We start from the raw sequence: 17,137 nt of genomic DNA on the forward strand, positions 1-17,137 counted from the left end.
ACCAATACTGTCCACATCATCCTACATCAGGGGGGTTTCCGTGTTTCTACTAAATTACTCTCTGATTTAGCCAGATTTAGGGCTGTATTTTTTTTTTTTAAAGTAGATTTGTTTTATAATGTGCAAAGTGCACCTAGAAACGCGTTTCTCCAGTGAAGGGGCAAAATGCGTCTCCCTAAAAAGAATACAATGAGACACAATTCCCGCCCCGCTCGCAAACAACACAAGCTATTACAGACCAAGGGTCAGATGCACTTAGCTTCAAAAATGATAAAATGGAGAGATAAACAGCCAGCCAATCAGCTCCTACCCGCCATGTCACAGACTGTAATTGAGAAATGGCAGGCAGGAACTGATTGGTTGGCTGTTTACCACTCTCCATTTTATCACCTTTGAAGCTTAGTGCATCTGGCCCCAATTCAGGAATGTTTAAATACTTGCTATTCCTGCTAGCAGATCTTTCATATAAATTTTTTCGATTTTACAGTTATAGTGGGTATAGTTGGAACGTCCCGACAGCTGGTATCCTGGGTTGTTTTCACCCAGCTCAACAGTATATTGACAGGCAGTATTCAATGTTCCCCTGTCCACGGTGAAAAAGGGGGCATGTCGTCGAAAACCGTCTGTGGCTTGTCGAGATCTGGCCATGAATACAACAATACACGGCCGTTTTCAGTGGCGCACGCAGGGGGGGTTTCTGAGATCCCGGCACTCTGGCAGGAGAGTTGCAGAGACTTAGGTGCACTTCAATCCCAGAAGTGAAATGTATAGCAAACACAGAACAAAGTCACTCTAAGCTTATCAAAACTGCACGGTGGCAGTATGCAAATAAAGGAGATGACACTGGTGAGGTGCAAATCGACGTTTCGGGCGGGTAGCCTTTTATCATGTCTTGATTGTTTTCCACATGATATATATATATGTATATATATATATATATAGCATGTGGAAAACAATGGCGGCACTCGTAGACTTGTAGTGAAAAAACGTTCTTTATATAATCATAAAACTGGTGCAAAGTTATCCGACGTTTCGGGGATGTCCCCCGTTTTCAAGGTGCGGAATACAACAAAGTGACAAGTGATAAGTCTCTTACCTTTATAAGGTATGAGAAGGCTGAGGCTGGAGCCCGTCCCCCACGTCCGTGGCCGGCGTATAGCAGGTAGCAGCTTTTGCTGCACTTCCGGCTCTTCCACCGGGAACACGCGACCCGGGTTGCCTAGGCGACCTGCGTACACAATGATAAACATATGACTTTGAAGTGAACGTGCTTAAAGAAAAACAGCTCAGATATCTTTCCTTTGATCTTGTTAGTCAGGGCCGCTTTGATGGTGGAGCGATGCATCGCTGCCCGCTCCCTGTAGGGCCTGATGTTTTTGCCCACGTATCCCTTTTCGCATGGGCATGTTAATAAATACACTACATGTGATGTTGTACAAGTGAATACCTGGTTAATTCTAAACAAGCCCTGCGCTGATTGTATGGAGAACGTGGAGCCCGTCTTCATGAATTGGCAGGTTGTGCACTGGATGCACCTATAGCATCCTGGGGCCTTTGTTAGGAATGTTCCTCCAACCTGTGCCTGCGAGCTGCTGGTAGCAAAGCCCGTAATGTCTGTGTGGACAACCATGTCCTTGATGCTTTTGCTCCTTGTGAAGCATGTCATCGGTCTCTTGTCTTTAAAGCATGGAAGCCCTTTGTCTGTGCTGATAATCGGCCAGAGGGCCCTTGTGGCTCTGGGTATAACTGGACTTGACGTGGAATACCTGTTGGTCCAAGGAATGACTTTGCTATTGGACCGTGGTTGACTTTCCAATAGAATCTGTCTCTGCATCCCCAACACCTCCATTTTCTGTCGTTCTAATATCTTTTTGTCATAGCCCCTGATGGTAAATCGTTGTACCACATTGTCCAACGCCTCCTCCACTGATTCGGGATCACTCATAATCCTGGCACTACGTATAAGTTGCGATTTTGAGAGGCCTATCTTCAGAGCCTTAGGATTGTGGCTTGTGTGTGTGTGTGTGTGTGTGTGTGTGTGTGTGTGTGTGTGTGTGTGTGTATATATATATATATATATATATATATATACAATATTTTTTATTTTTTTTATTATTATTTATATACATTTGGTCTATCTATAATACTTTAACTGATCCGGCATATACTGGGTCACCTAAGTGTCCATCTCTGTGCTTTGCTCCGCCCCTCTGGAAACCCCCCTCTGAAAATCCTGCGTTTGCCCCTGGTTTTCGACAAAACAGATCTGACTGGTTTTTACTGTCAGATCTGTTTTGTCGAATTCCGCCTTCAATACTGCCCGTAAAGATAGCATTTAATAGGCAGACGCCGCTATTTCCCATCGGAAACAGTGTCAGGGATTGAATACCGCCCTTAATGTATTTTTCGGTGAATTGAGTTAGTTGTTAAGACCAATTCTGTATCCTATATTTGCAGGCCTCTCTTCTTACCAATCCGAGCTCTGCTGACTGTGGAGACCTTCAGTATTTCCAGCAGTGTTTCATTGGACAAATCCTCCTCCAGCCTTCGGTAATGCATCTTCTGAAACAACAGCTTCATATAGCAGATTTCTTGTTTCATGCAGTGTGCTAGCGTTGCCAGCAGGTGGCACTCCTGTTTGTGCACTTTCCTGTACATTAATTCATATTATTTGTCTCTTTATCACCATGTTCAGGATTATCTTGGATGAGGCTGCTCTGCATCTGTCTGACAAATGCAATGCCGTGTCTGTTAATTTAAACCGAGGTAAGAATGGGAAACTGGGAGGTTAATTTACACAATTTACCCATGTTTTCTATGAAAAGTAAAACAAAAAAAAGGTAACACTCAGTGACCCTCAGTGTAAGGTTGGTGGGCATAGCTTGCTTTTGTGGTGTCAAACTCATGGCCCTCCAGCTGTTGTGGAAGTACACGTCCCAGCATGCCCTGCCACAGATTTTATATAATGGATTGCTAAAACTGTGGCAGGGCATGCTGGGACATGTACTTCCACAGCAGCTGGAGGGCCATGAGTTTGACACCGCTTGTAATTTATGGTGTGTTAGGTGTCAGCTGAAATTCCCTCTGTTAGAATGTTTACACATTACCTGTGTCAAATGTGATTTTCGGCTTAGGGGGCATGCAATCTGGGATAACGGCTGTCGATCCCCGCCGACTGCAGTGATCCTGGCCCGTTTGCGGTATGATCAACTGCATAAAGACAGGCAGGATTCAATGTCCCGCCTGCCGCGCAAAGGGTGCGTGGCCGCGAAAACGGCTGTGGATTGTCGATCCGCAGAACTGTCCCGACAGCTTCTAAAGTCGGGCCCGTTCTGCCGTGATCCCGCATCAATGCTGTCGTTAAAGACAGCATTGAATAGGGAGCCTCCGCTATTTCCCACATCGCAAATAGCGGTGGCACATTGCATACCCCCCTTATTCTCTGTGTCAGAATGTGAATTTGAAGGCTAAATAGACACTGATATATAATATGATATAGAGGACGTGACTGTACAGTGCTGACAATGGGTATTTATTTATTTCCAGCTTTTGCTTGTGGTAGCGACCATGGCTTTGTTTTTTTCTAGCGGCCCACACAAGACTAGACCTTGATTATTCGGCCCAGTTGGGACTTTGAGTCTGACATGCCTGGTGTACATTATTACACAGGAGGATAAATCTCCGCAGCAGCAGCAGCAGCAGCAGACAGGAGCAGGTCACATGACAGTGACCGTTGGGGGTGGGGGCAGTTAGTAGTTACAGAGCTGCACAAGGCCCAGGACATAGGGGAATAGCGCTGAAGTGGCTCCTTAGTGAGCAGGAAGGGAGCGGTGCCATGATTTTACTGGGTTGCGCCTTCGTTGTTCTCCCGGTTCCTACAAGTGGAGGATCCACCCACATATCACAGTGGCGGCCTGTGTCCTCTCCTCGCACAGAGACCCTGTGTTAATGTAGGTAAGAGATATTCCAGACTCAAAGCTGTGTGCCCTAATAGGTTATATTGCAGAGTGAGGTCATACTGTATGAACCCCCCCCCCACTCCTCCTTTTTCCGTTCTAGGCTATGTTAATCCAGTTCTGCCTTGAATGTTGACATGCAGTATGTCGGCAGTCGGTATGGCAACCAAACGGGTTGTAACTATTTATTTAGGCCCTAAATGCACTGTCCACATTGCGATTGTTGATCTGACATCCATGCTGAAGATCTGATGTCGACATCAGGACTGGGTACTGTTAATGATTCTAGGGACAATGGATGTCCAGGGGCTATAGTGGAAGCGGGGGGGGGGGGGGGATAGGACATACTTGCCTACCCTCCCGCATTTAGCGGGAGTCTCCCGTTTTTCCAATCATTCTCCCGCCCCCCGCAAATCCCTGGGGTTCTCCCGCTTTTTTGTCCCCTTTCCAATAAAAACGTAATGCGCATGCGCGAACGCGTCATTGTGGGGGCGGGCCTAAATGCGCGACGCCGTGACGTAATTAGGAAGGCCACCGCGGGGCTGTGTGGGTAGCGCTGGCCTGAGCGTGCAGGAGCGGCACTGGCAGCGGCAGTGGACTGAGGCATTGGCAGACAGTGAGTCGGGCAGCGGGAGCCGGGAGCACACAAGAGTGTCAGACTCGTCTCAGCTGTGTAAGGAGCAGCAGCCGCAGCAGCCAGTAAGTAAAAGCTTAAAGTTAACTGACTGTTTCTGACTGTAAGCTGCATTCCTCTCCCCCACTCACTAAGCCTGCTTCTTATCGATCACCTCTACCCCCACCACTGGTCCCTGACTGGCTCCCGTCCCAAGACATGCTCCACTACTCCTGTCGTCATGCCCCATTAATTTTCTAGCTGCCTGCCTTCCTACAAGGGGCACTTAAAAGATATATATATATATATATATATATATATATATATATATTATGTATAAGTGTGTGTGTGTATATATATATATATATATATATATATATATATATATATATATGTGTATATATATATATATATATATATATATATATGTATACGTGTGTGTATGTATATGTGTATATATATATATATATATATATATATGCGGTGTAAGTGTATGTAGGTTGCAGTGTGTGCCACTGACAAGCTTTCATACAGCTTGTCACCTGTTTGTCATGTTCCCATGACTACTGTTATGTGAAATAATAATGAACATGGGATAGCTTACTATAGTCATTCTGTCATTTCTGCTTTTTGGGCGGGCACGGTCTAAGCCACTATATCGCTAAACTTCTCAAATCAGTAGGGCAGCTGTTGGCAAGAACATGTGGTTGACTACCGGAGCCGTCTATTTTGGTATGTTTAATAAGCATCACGGTGTGTGGCATGTGTATAATGGGCATCACGGTGTGTGGCATATGTATAATGGGCATCACGGTGTGTGGCATATGTATAATGGGCATCACGGTGTGCGGCATATGTAAAATGGGCATCAGGGTGTGTGACATATGTATAATGGGCATCACGGTGTGTGGCATATGTATAATGGGCAGCAGGGTGTGTGGCATATGTATAATGGGCAGCAGGGTGTGTGACATATGTATAATGGGCTTCACGGTCTGTGGCATATGTATAATGGGCATCACGGTGTGTGGCATATGTATAATGGGCATCACGGTGTGCGGCATATTTATAATGGGCATCACGGTGTGTGGCATATGTATAATGAGCATCACGGTGTGCGGCATATTTAGAATGGGCATCACGGTGTGCGGCATATATGCATAACGGCCATCACGGTGTGTGGCATATATATATAATGGGCATCATGGTGTGGCATATGTATAATGGGTATCACGGTGTGTGGCATATGTATAATGGGTATCACGGTGTGTGGCATATGTAAAATAGAGCATCACGGTGTGTGGCATATGTATAATGGGCATCAAGGTGTGTGGCATATGTATAATGGGCATCACGGTCTGTGGCATATATATATATAATGGGCATCACGGTGTTCTGCATATGTATAATGGGCATCATGGTGTGCGGCATACGTGTAATGGGCATCACAGTGTTTGGCATATGAATAATGGCCATCACGGTGTGGGACATATGTGTAATGGGCATCACGGTGTGTGGCATATGTATAATGGAGCATCACGGTGTGTGGCATATTTATAATGGGCATCACAGTGTTTGGCATATGTATAATGGCCATCACGGTGTGTGGCATATGTATAATGGGCATTGGTGTGTGACATATATATAATGGGCATCAGGGTGTGTGACATATGTATAATGGGCATCACAGTGTGTGACATATGTATAATGGGCATCAGGGTGTGTGACATATGTATAATGGGCATCACGGTGTGTGGCATATGTATAATGGCCATCACGGTGTGTGGCATATGTATAATGGGCATCAGGGTGTGTGACATATGTATAATGGGATTCACGGTCTGTGGCATTTGTATAATGGCCATCACGGTGTGTGGCATATGTATAATGGGCATCAGGGTGTGGGGCATATGTATAATGGGCATCACGGTGTGTGGCATATGTATAATGGGAATCTCTGTGTGTGGCATATGTATAATGGGAATCTCTGTGTGTGGCATATGTATAATGGGCATCACGGTGTGGGGCATATGTATAATGGCCATCACGGTGTGTGGCATATGTATAATGGGCATCAGGGTGTGGGGCATATGTATAATGGGCATCACGGTGTGTGGCATATGTATAATGGGAATCTCTGTGTGTGGCATATGTATAATGGGAATCTCTGTGTGTGGCATATGTATAATGGGCATCACGGTGTGGGGCATATGTATAATGGCCATCACTGTGTGTGGCATATGTATAATGGCCATCACGGTGTGTGGTATATGTATATTGGGCATCACAGTATGCGGCATATATATAATGAGCATCACGGTGTGCGGCATATTTATAATGGGCATCACGGTGTGTGGCGTATGTATAATGGGCATCACGGTGTGTGGCATATGTATAATGGCCATTACGGTGTGTGGCATATTTATAATGGGCATCACGGTGTGCGGCATATGTATAATGAGCATCATGGTGTGCGGCATATTTATAATGGGCATTGGTGTGTGGCATATGTATAATGGCCATCACGGTGTGTGGCATATATGTATAATGGAGCATCACGGTGTGTGGCATATGTATAATGAGCATATGCCACATACCATGATGCCCAATATACAGTACATATGTGGCTGTCTGTGTCCCTGCTGTCACTCTCTCTGTGTTCCCACTGTCTCTCTGATGTCACTCTCCCTGTCCCTTTGTCCTTGAATTTTGTCTCATACTGTGTGGTACAATGTGTAAGGGCACTAGTACTAGATAGTATAAGGAGTCCGACTAGTGTGGTGTATAAGTGGTATGTGGTGTGGTACACTTCACATAAAGACACGCCCCTTTTCCCGTGGCCACACCCCCTTTTGCAGAGCCTTTGGCGCGCGCAGAACTAAGTCCTCTGGTTTGTTCCATACTCCGACTTTATAATTTCCTCTCTCTCTCTCTCTCTCTCTATATATCTATATCTATATATATATATATACTGTATGTATGTATGTATATATATGTAGATTGCTGTAGAAAGCGTCACTTCAGAGCTTGTGATCAAGGGGAAATTTATTGTGTCAATGCAGTTTCGGGCCTCAGCCCGTCATCAGGAGGCCCGAAACGGCGTTGACCCAATAAATGTTAACTTGATCACAAGCCCTGGAGTGACGCTTTCTACAGCAATCTACATTGGCGCACCTGAACACATGTACACTGAAGCAGGCACCCAGGCAAGCATATTGACCCCGACAGCAGAAACAGAGTGCCGGTCCACTGATCTCTATATATGTATGTATATAATGATGCGCGACGCTGCTCTCAGTGCATTTTGCGATCATCTAAAATCTCCCTCATTTTGCTTTTCAAAAGTAGGCAAGTATGGGGATAGGAGCGGGCGAAGCCTTCGAGCTGGGCAGATCCTGCATATTGCAAAGTTCAACTTTGTTTTCTGCGCTGTGTTTTTATACTGTTTGTGTGCCAGGCAGTAGCAGCAGGGTGGGTGGCAGAGGGGTCTCTCTGTCTCTGGCACCCATGTGCAGTGTCTACCACACATACATTATCGTTACACCACTGCTAAGTGATGTCACCACTACTGATGTCACTGAGGGGTAGATGTATGAAGCAGTGATAAGGGAGAGGTGAGCCAGAGGAAAAGTGGCCCATGGCAACCAATCAGCACTGAAGTTACATCTATCTTTTGCATAATAAAACATTATACAGAGCAGCTGATTGGTTGCCATGGGCCACTTCTCCTATGGCTCACTTCCCCTCCCTTATCACCGCTTCATACATCTACCCCTGAATTGCTTTTACCTCAGCCGACTTGCGGCTCCAGTGCTTGCACACCATTTGATTGGCACTTTGCATTCTGGCTGGGTAAGTGTTTCTTGTTTATAGATGGCAAAGCAGTTATATTTTTGGAGTGACCGGTCCACTATTAAATCATTGTGTATGACAGTTTTTAGTGGCAGTGAGGGTCTTGTTGGGTAACCGATTGCAATCAACCCATCAGAATGAATTATCTGTCAGTAAAGTATAAATGAAGTAATGTTGGATCCAGACGAGACTGTTTTCCCGCGTGTTTGTACTTCTGTATAGTTGGAGGGCGCCCAGCGCGTTTCTGGGTACATCTACCTACCACAGGCAAAGGAGGCAGAAGCAGGAATTATTTGGTAAGGTCACCGTGTGGCTTTCAGTGTGTCCAACTCAAGAAATCTGCCCAGGCCTAGTGGCGGTTTTAAGTACAAATGTTCTCTTTAATTATTAATGACTTTAATAGTGAGTAAGTTTTATTTATATAGCGCACTTTCTCCAACAGGACTCAAGGCGCTTTACAGACATCTCTTATATATTTAGCCAGATCTGTCAATCACCTGTGTGATTGACACACACACACACACAGAGAGACCAGCGGGGCATCACAGCAGTGACTGACAGTAATACAGCATTAGAGAAGGCGCCACACATATCTCCCTGCTCTCACACACCCGGCAACGCTCCCCACTCACCCGGCAGCTCCTGACACTTCACATGATCTGCCCGCCTGTCTACCCGCCCGCCTGCCCCAAACTGTGCTGTCTCCGCGAGCCTCCCACTTCCTCCCCACTCTCACATACCTAACCCGGCAGACGCTCCTTCTTAACCCAGCGGATCCATGCGCTCTGCCACTTCCCCCACCGTGAGCGCTTCCTCCGTGATCGCTTCCTCCGTGCCCCCTCCCCCCCCGCCTCACCCACCCGGCGGCTCTGGATGCTTCACATGGAGGTCATCCGCCATCATCAGCGCTTCCTCCATGTCATCCTCCCCCCCTCCGCCACCCTTCGTCTTCCTGCCTACTAACAGTCCTGGCCGCCGCTCCTCACCCTCCCGACGGTGCTGTATCTGGTGGGCTGCACATGTCAGATGTGGCCTGCGACCCCCTCAATTCTCCCCCCTCCCAGATGCCTGTGTCTGCCCCCCCACTCTCTTCCTACAGTACCCACCATGTTTTTACACAACAGGAAGCTGTGCCATCCTGTGCAATGAAGCCAAATAGTATGTATCAATGCCAGCGTCAGCATCTGTCTGTGTGTCGGCATCATTGTGTTAGTGTGTTAGCATATGTATGTGTGTCGGCATCCATGTGTCAGTGTCCATGTATCTGCATATGTCTGTGTGTCGGCATCAGTATGTCTGCATCTGTCTGTGTGTCATCATTGGTGTGTCGATATGTTAGGATTTGTCTGTGTGTCAGCATTAGTGTGTCAGAGTGTTTGGGGTTAGTGTGTCAGTGTCGTGTGGCTGTGTCAGCTCCTGTGTGTTGGCATCAGCGTGTCAGCTTCTGACCATGTGTCAGCATAATTGTGTCCATGTGTTAGCATCTGTCTGTATGTCGGCATCAGTCTGTCAACATTTCAGGGTTACTGTGTGAGTGTCCATGTTTCACGATCTGTCTGTGTGTAGGCATCACTGTGTCCACATCTGTCCGTGTGTCAACACTAGTGTGTTAGTATCTGGCTGTGTGTCAACATTAGTGTGTCAGTGTGTCAGGGTTACTGTGTTCATGTCAGGTTCTGTGTGCCCCTGCTTTCACTAGCTCTGTCCCAGCCACAGCTTCCTCCGCCAACCACAGCCTCATTCTCCTCCTCACTGCCACAGATCTCAGCCTCAGCTGCCTACCACAGCCTCCTATGCACCGCCATCGCTAACCACAGCCTCCTACTCCTCCACATTGTCGCAGATCACAGCCTCATCTGCACTGCCGATCACAGCCTCCTCTGCCCACTAGCTGCCACTAACCACAGCCTCCTCCACACCGCCGCCAAACCCAGCCTCCTCCTCCACGATACCGATCACAGTCTCAGGTAAGTTAATCATTCCCTGCTGCCTTCTCTCCCACCTGTATGTCCCTGCTGTCACACTCCCTGTCACAGAGTCCCTGCTGTCCATCTCCCTGTCCCTGCTGTCACTCTGTCCCTGCTGTCACTCTTTCTCTCCCTGCTGCCACACTCCCTGTCACTAAGTCCCTGCTGTCACTCCCTGTCCCTACGTCCCACTCTGTCACTGAATTTTAACTCATACTGTGTGGCATAATGTGATTTTTGGTGTGGTTCATTACACCACCAACACCCCCTCTCACCCCCCTTGCATGGCCACTCTCCTTTTGCCGCTAATGCCTAGCCCTGCAATGCTGATAGTACATATGTACTGGGTGCCAGAGACGCCCATGCTGAGGGCCTGAAGAGTCCGCCACTCACCTGCCACGCTTACTACATCGCAGCCCCCTGCACACCACGCTCCTCAGCCCCGTCTTCAGACTGTCCTGTGGGTGGTGCCACCTGTGGTCAGATAAGGCCAGTGACCTATCCTCCAGCATTGGGCAGTAAAAGGAAGGCAGAGCCTGCTACCATGCCGCTCTCTGCACTGGTGAGAATATATATATATATATATATATACAGAAATGCAGAAGGTCCGGCACAGCCACTGTAATGATTCCCACGCCGGGTACCCGCTCAATAGAGGACATACAATGGATATAGCAGAGAGCAGCACACCAGCGGTTTCTCTTTAAGAAGTAACTTTTATTGCAACGTTTCAATGCCTATGCGCTATCGTCGTCAGGCTAAAAGACGACGATGCCACATATGCATTGAAACGTTGCAATAAAAGTTACTTCTTAAAGAGAAACCGCTGGTGTGCTGCTCCCTGCTATATCCATTATATATATATATATATATATATATATACACACATACATACACACACACACACACCCCTTATATACCCATATCCCTGCCAATATACCCCTTATACCTGCCACATATACCCCTTTATACCAATATACCTGCCACATATATACCCCCTATTCCATACCCATATACCTGCCACATATATACCCAATCGCTGCCTATATACCCCTTATACCTACCATATATATACCCCACATATACCCATAGTCCTGCCCTTACACCATGTAATATTGTATCAGCTTTACCTCCACTTATACCCATACACCTGCACCTATACCCCTAATCACGCAGCACCGCCACAACCACCTGTACACACCCACCACTCCCGCACCCGCACCATTTCCCCACACGGCCAAACCATATTTCAAGCAATAAAGGCTGTATCAGGTTAAGGGGGCAGAGCCCCTTACGACGGTGTGAACAGCGCCCGTAGGGTAGTCACACTCTCTGTCACCGAACCACTGCCATTCTACGTAGCCCATAGAATCACCTAGTTAAAAATAACCGTGCACATACTGTAATATAAAGGGTTATCAGTACAAGGAACAAGTAACAATGCCAGTACAGATATACATCACACATACAGATATGTACTAGATGCATTCTAATAAGGGACAGGGGCATGGGGAACATATTTACCAAGCTGTGTAGTACCCAGGCAGCCATTTAGCGGCACCACATGGTGATTGCACAGCTAGCTAGGTAGCCAGTAACAGTACAGCTATATATGTGTACTAGATGTACTCTAATGAGGGACACAGACATGGGGAACATATAATTACTGAGCTGTGCAGCACCCAGGCAGCCATTCAGCGGCGCCACATGGTGATTGCACAGCCAGTAACAGTACTGATATATATACTAGATGTACTCTAATGAGGGACACAGACATGGGGAACATATAATTACTGAGCTGTGTAGCACCCAGGCAGCCATTCAGCGGCGCCACATGGTGATTGCACCAAACAGCACTGTACATATAGAACACATTACAACAGTACAGGGTACACAGAACTAGACATAACACAATTAAAGCACAATTCTTAGTACACAATACAGCTGAGCTATAAGGAACTTAATGAGAACAGATATAGATTGTAGGTGACTTAAAGCGTGCGTTATTGGGGCTAATTAGACAGCCCCGCAGCGTGCCTATTGGCCTGTAATCAGCTTATTTTTTTATGAAAAATTACCTAGCATTGCCTGGGCTAAATTCTTCAATTTATTAAGTTATTTATGAGGTGAATGTCACCGTCAACATCTTAAAAATGCTTAGCAGCTCTTCCAACACACCCGTGAGGTGGCTGCCTGGTGTCGTTTTTTTTGTGGGGTATCGCCAGTAGCCCTAATCCCCAGTTTACAGTGGAGTTCATACCAGAGTAAAGATCATGGATATTGTATACAATATCGCATTTTATAGCATCTTGGTTTTGCAGTATTGCAAAACTGAGATGCAATAAAATGCGATATCGTATACAATAATTGTAAGGTGCATGGGCACCTGTACAAGATTTTTTTTTTTATTGTTTTTTGTGCAGGTCGAAGTCAGGTGGTGGTATAGTATCTGGTTCCATTGGCGCATTATGGTACGTTTCACCCCATTTAGGGCACACAAATTGAACGTCATCAAACATGCGGTGGTGCATGCAAAAAATTGGCTTTTTGTCAGCTTCACTGCAGGGCAAAGGAACTTGATCTAGATCATTGAAGGGATTGTGCGTTTGGACTACTGGAGATGCTGCTTTTCCAGTCTCTATGCTTTCCCATTCAACAGTAGAGAAGAAGGGGTGTTCACGCACATTTCCTTGTACCCCGAGCCGAAGGGTCTGGTCTTTGCACAGGAGTTGAGATAGAATGTCTTTTGTTACGAGATCAGTAAGCCCTGAATACGATGGTTCTTGATTAAGGACCCTACTGGTAATCACTTTTTTTTCCTTTCCAGGAAAAGGGTAGTACTGTACGGTGAGGATATATAACATGACACCAAATGCGAACCAGTCTACCCCTGCGCTGTATGACTGGCATTTTATCATTTCTGGAGCCATGTAGCCAGGTGTCCCAATAGTTACTGTGGCTTTGGTTTCTCCATATGCATTAAATATGGCAATGCCAAAGTCTGTGATCTTTATATGGCCATCTGTGGTCAGCAAAATGTTGCCCAATTTTAGGTCTCTATGTATTATGCCCCTGGAATGTAAGAACTGAAGGCCACAGACCAGTTCTGCTGCAATGAATGTTATTGTGGTTGGCATCAACGGTGACTTTGCTTTGGCATAATGAAACAAGTCCCCTCCACCAGCCAATTCCATGATATAGTACAGATAACTCTGTGTGTGGAAGGCTGCAAATCCATGGGTCAGAAATGGACTCTCATGTGCCAACTGAAGAACACGACACTCTGCAAAAATGTCTTCTTGTTCTAGTAATGCTCTCTCCTTTGATTTTTCAATAAGGGCTCTCTTTTTTAAGATCTTAACTGCCACTCTTTCCTTATGAATGGCCTCTGTCGCGAGCATTACTTTGCCATAACTTCCCTCTCCCAGTAGCAAGTGAAAAGTAAATGTTTCCACGGTTAAGGGGGCAGTGGCGCTTTTTTCTGCAGTTTGCTGAGCCGGTGGGATGTCTGGTTGTCTTCTGCCAATTGCTGTTAGAAATCGTTGTTTTTTCTTTGTAAGAAAACCAGCAAATCGTTCCCAGTGTGTTTGGGGGGTTGCTTTGCTTGATTTTTTTTCGGTTTTCTCTCTGTTTGGCAAGTTTATTTGGCCTGCCCAATGGCTGCATCCTTCACCTGGATCTTCAGTAATGACCCTGTTTCTCCTGTGTCTCACATGCCAAAATCTTGGAAATCTGCGACATGAGTTTATGAACTGATCTCTTTTCTTTTTCATAAGTCTCGCAATTCTCCGCCAACCTCTTCTTACACATGCCACAAATGCATTTCTTCTCACCATTCTTACTGACTGCTCTCTTTTCCTGCACTGTCTCCTTCTCCAGTGCATCTTCCTTCCTCTATATCTCCATGATCTACATCTCCATGGTTTCTCCTTCGCTTGCTTTCTCCTTTTACGTCCCATGTTATGTCCGAAGACAAGAATAGGGGGTCTCAGAGAAAAAAATCAGACCAGCAATATCACAAGATGTGTATACGGCTATGAGTGTCTGTAATCTGAGCCTCAGTGACTTCAGCAGCTGTGTAAATAGCTTTGTGATGTCATCAGTAACTGTGATGTCATCAGTAACTGTGATGTCACAATGGCACAAAGCATAGTCTTAAATGGCACCTACATTATGCAACTGATATATGGGAAAGTTTTTTTTTTTTTTTTTATCCTTTCTAAATTCTAAACTTATATATTATAATATCGCAACTGGTGACAATAACTATTAGGGAAGCTTCATTTGTTCTTTAATCTGGCCACTATTTTCCACCTGTCATACGTGGAATAGTTGACTCAATGGGGCAGATGTATTAAGCCTGACGAAGAGATAAATTAGAGATAAAGTTGAGATAATGTGGAAGGAGATAACGCACCAACCAATCAGCTGTGTTTGAAATATGACAGTTGGGAGTTGATTGGCTGGTGCGTTATCTCCTTCCACTTTATCTCTACTTTATCTCCGGTTTATCTATTCTCCTGGCTTAATACATCTGCCCCATTGTGGCTTATATCTCATGAGCAGACTAGCATTGCTGCATAATACATTGGCTAGTATTACATGGTATACACATCCAGTCCAGTGAGATCTTTATTGACATACATGTTCCAAGTTGGTGCCTTTCAGACATACGGGAGACCAGTGGTGGATTTCCCATTAGGCGCGTGGAGTGACGCTTGATGGAAGGGGGGCACTGCACACTCACTTGCATGACAGCAATGGTCATTCAACTGTAGGAGTGGGGGGGGGGGCTAAGTGTGGCTTTGGCAATCGGGAAGCTCTAACACGAGTAGAACAATGACATTATGCACACCTCCCAACATGGCCCATTCCAGGAGGGACAAAATGCTCTGCTCCTGGACTTCCTTGCCTGTGGCAGTTGCAGAGGTGGGACTGCACCACTGTCGCAAATTGAAATAGGGGAGTTACACCTGCCAGGGAGTCCCAGACTGTGGTGTTTGGGTGTCAGTTGATGGGGCTCCCCTATATGAAGTTTGGACTGTGCTGCAGCCCTGCAACTCTGCAACTGCCAATGGCATGGATGTCCAGAAACAGAGCATCTTGTCCCTCCTGGAATGGGTCATGTTGGGGGTATGATTATGGGTGCAATTGAGAATGTTGTGTCTATGGGATGGCTTGACCCCTAAATTTGCCTTTGTTCCAGTGTCCACAATGGCGTAACAGAAAATGATTTTACTGGTAAGAAAAAACTCCCTTTCCCCATATCAACCAATCGGCATTCAGCTACCATTCTATATAATGTACTAGAATACAATTGATGCTAGATGCAGGTTGGTTGCTATGGGATACTTCTCACCCTCGGTAAATGTTACAAGATTTGATCCATCTCTCTGTACATCACTTGTGGCGTCACAGTTATAATTTTATAGAATATCTCAAATCTATTTGGTTGCTATGGGCAACTCCTCAACTTGACCTCTTTTCGGAGGATCGATAAATCTACCACCTTCGCTACATCTCGCTCCTCTTGTCTCAATTGCTGGACAGCACGGATGCACAGTGGTTAGCATTACTGCGTCACGGCACTGAGATCTTGGGTACATTTTCTCCAAAGGCTCCATGTGTGTAGAGTAGCGATGTTCTCACTATGTGTTTGTGGGTTTCCTTCTACAGCCTGAGAACATTCTAGTAGGTACATTGGTTTCTAGCAGCCCTAGTGTATGTGTGTGTAGATATTGTAGAATGTATAGATTGTAAGCTCCACTGGGGCATGGACGGATGTGAATGGCCAAATATTCTCTGTAAAGCGTTGCAGAATGTGTGCGCTAAATATATTATTTATATATATATATATATATATATATATATATATATAAAGACCAAAAAAACACACTCTCCAGACTGTTTGATGCAAAATAAAAAGCTGTGTATTTGTATTCACATAAACATCAAATGTAAAAAGAAGGGTACTCAACGTTAGCGTTTCAGTCCATAAAGGACCTTCCTCAGGAGTTAGGCAACAAGGGCATCCATTTGGGGTGAAGCACAGCGTGGACCACACAGCAGGTTCCTACATATATATATATATATATATATATATATATATATATATATATATATATAATGGATGATGTTGATCATCTGTTCTTTTGCCATCAGATTGTAAGCTTTCTGAACATAGCCCTCCTTACCTTTTTAGTTATCATGTATATGTTTATTTTGTCTATATACGTATACACGTTATGTGTGCTGATTTTGTCCCCCCTCCCATGTATTAAACTGGCGGCGTGTGGCAAATGAAAGTCTATATCGGCTCTGCTGTCTAAAACACTGATAACTAACCGTAACACTCCAGCTGTTTTTGAACTACACATCCCAGCATGCCCTGCATCAGTTTTAGCATGGCCAAATAGTAAAACTGTAGCAGGACATGCTGGGATGTGCAGTTTAACCAGGGCCGGATTAACAATGGGCCTGAAGGAGCTACAGCTCCAGGCCCACTCTACAAATAGGCCCATTTTGTAGCTGAGGGCCAGGGCTTTCCAACGAGCCGAGCCCCGCATCCCTAGCCCACTGGGAACCGGAGATACCGACAGGCAAACCTGGAACGTTTTCCCCATAGGATAACATGGGACCCGCTAATTCCGACCTCCACCCGGTTCCAATGGCCCCCTGGCATCACAGAAGCTCAAGGTTGATCCCAGTTGAACCCAAATCACTGGGCCTTCATTCTGATACCTGGTCCA

General features: G+C 45.8%; 1 protein-coding gene across 2 annotated transcripts in view; it reads left to right on the forward strand.

Moving 5' to 3' along the window:
- The window catches only part of ATG2B (autophagy related 2B), a 109,134-nt gene that overhangs the window by 66,785 nt on the left and 25,212 nt on the right, over positions 1 to 17,137 (forward strand). For both annotated transcript variants that reach the window (XM_083165953.1, XM_083165954.1), the window contains exons 26-27: positions 2,458 to 2,550; positions 2,696 to 2,766. In XM_083165953.1, the coding sequence (XP_083022079.1) occupies positions 2,458 to 2,550; positions 2,696 to 2,766 (164 nt within the window). The remainder of the gene's footprint in view (positions 1 to 2,457; positions 2,551 to 2,695; positions 2,767 to 17,137) is intronic.

The sequence above is a fragment of the Crinia signifera genome, chromosome 12 (genome assembly GCF_055691185.1).
Source record: "Crinia signifera chromosome 12, ASM5569118v1, whole genome shotgun sequence".
In the NCBI taxonomy this organism is placed as follows: Eukaryota; Metazoa; Chordata; class Amphibia; order Anura; family Myobatrachidae; genus Crinia; species Crinia signifera.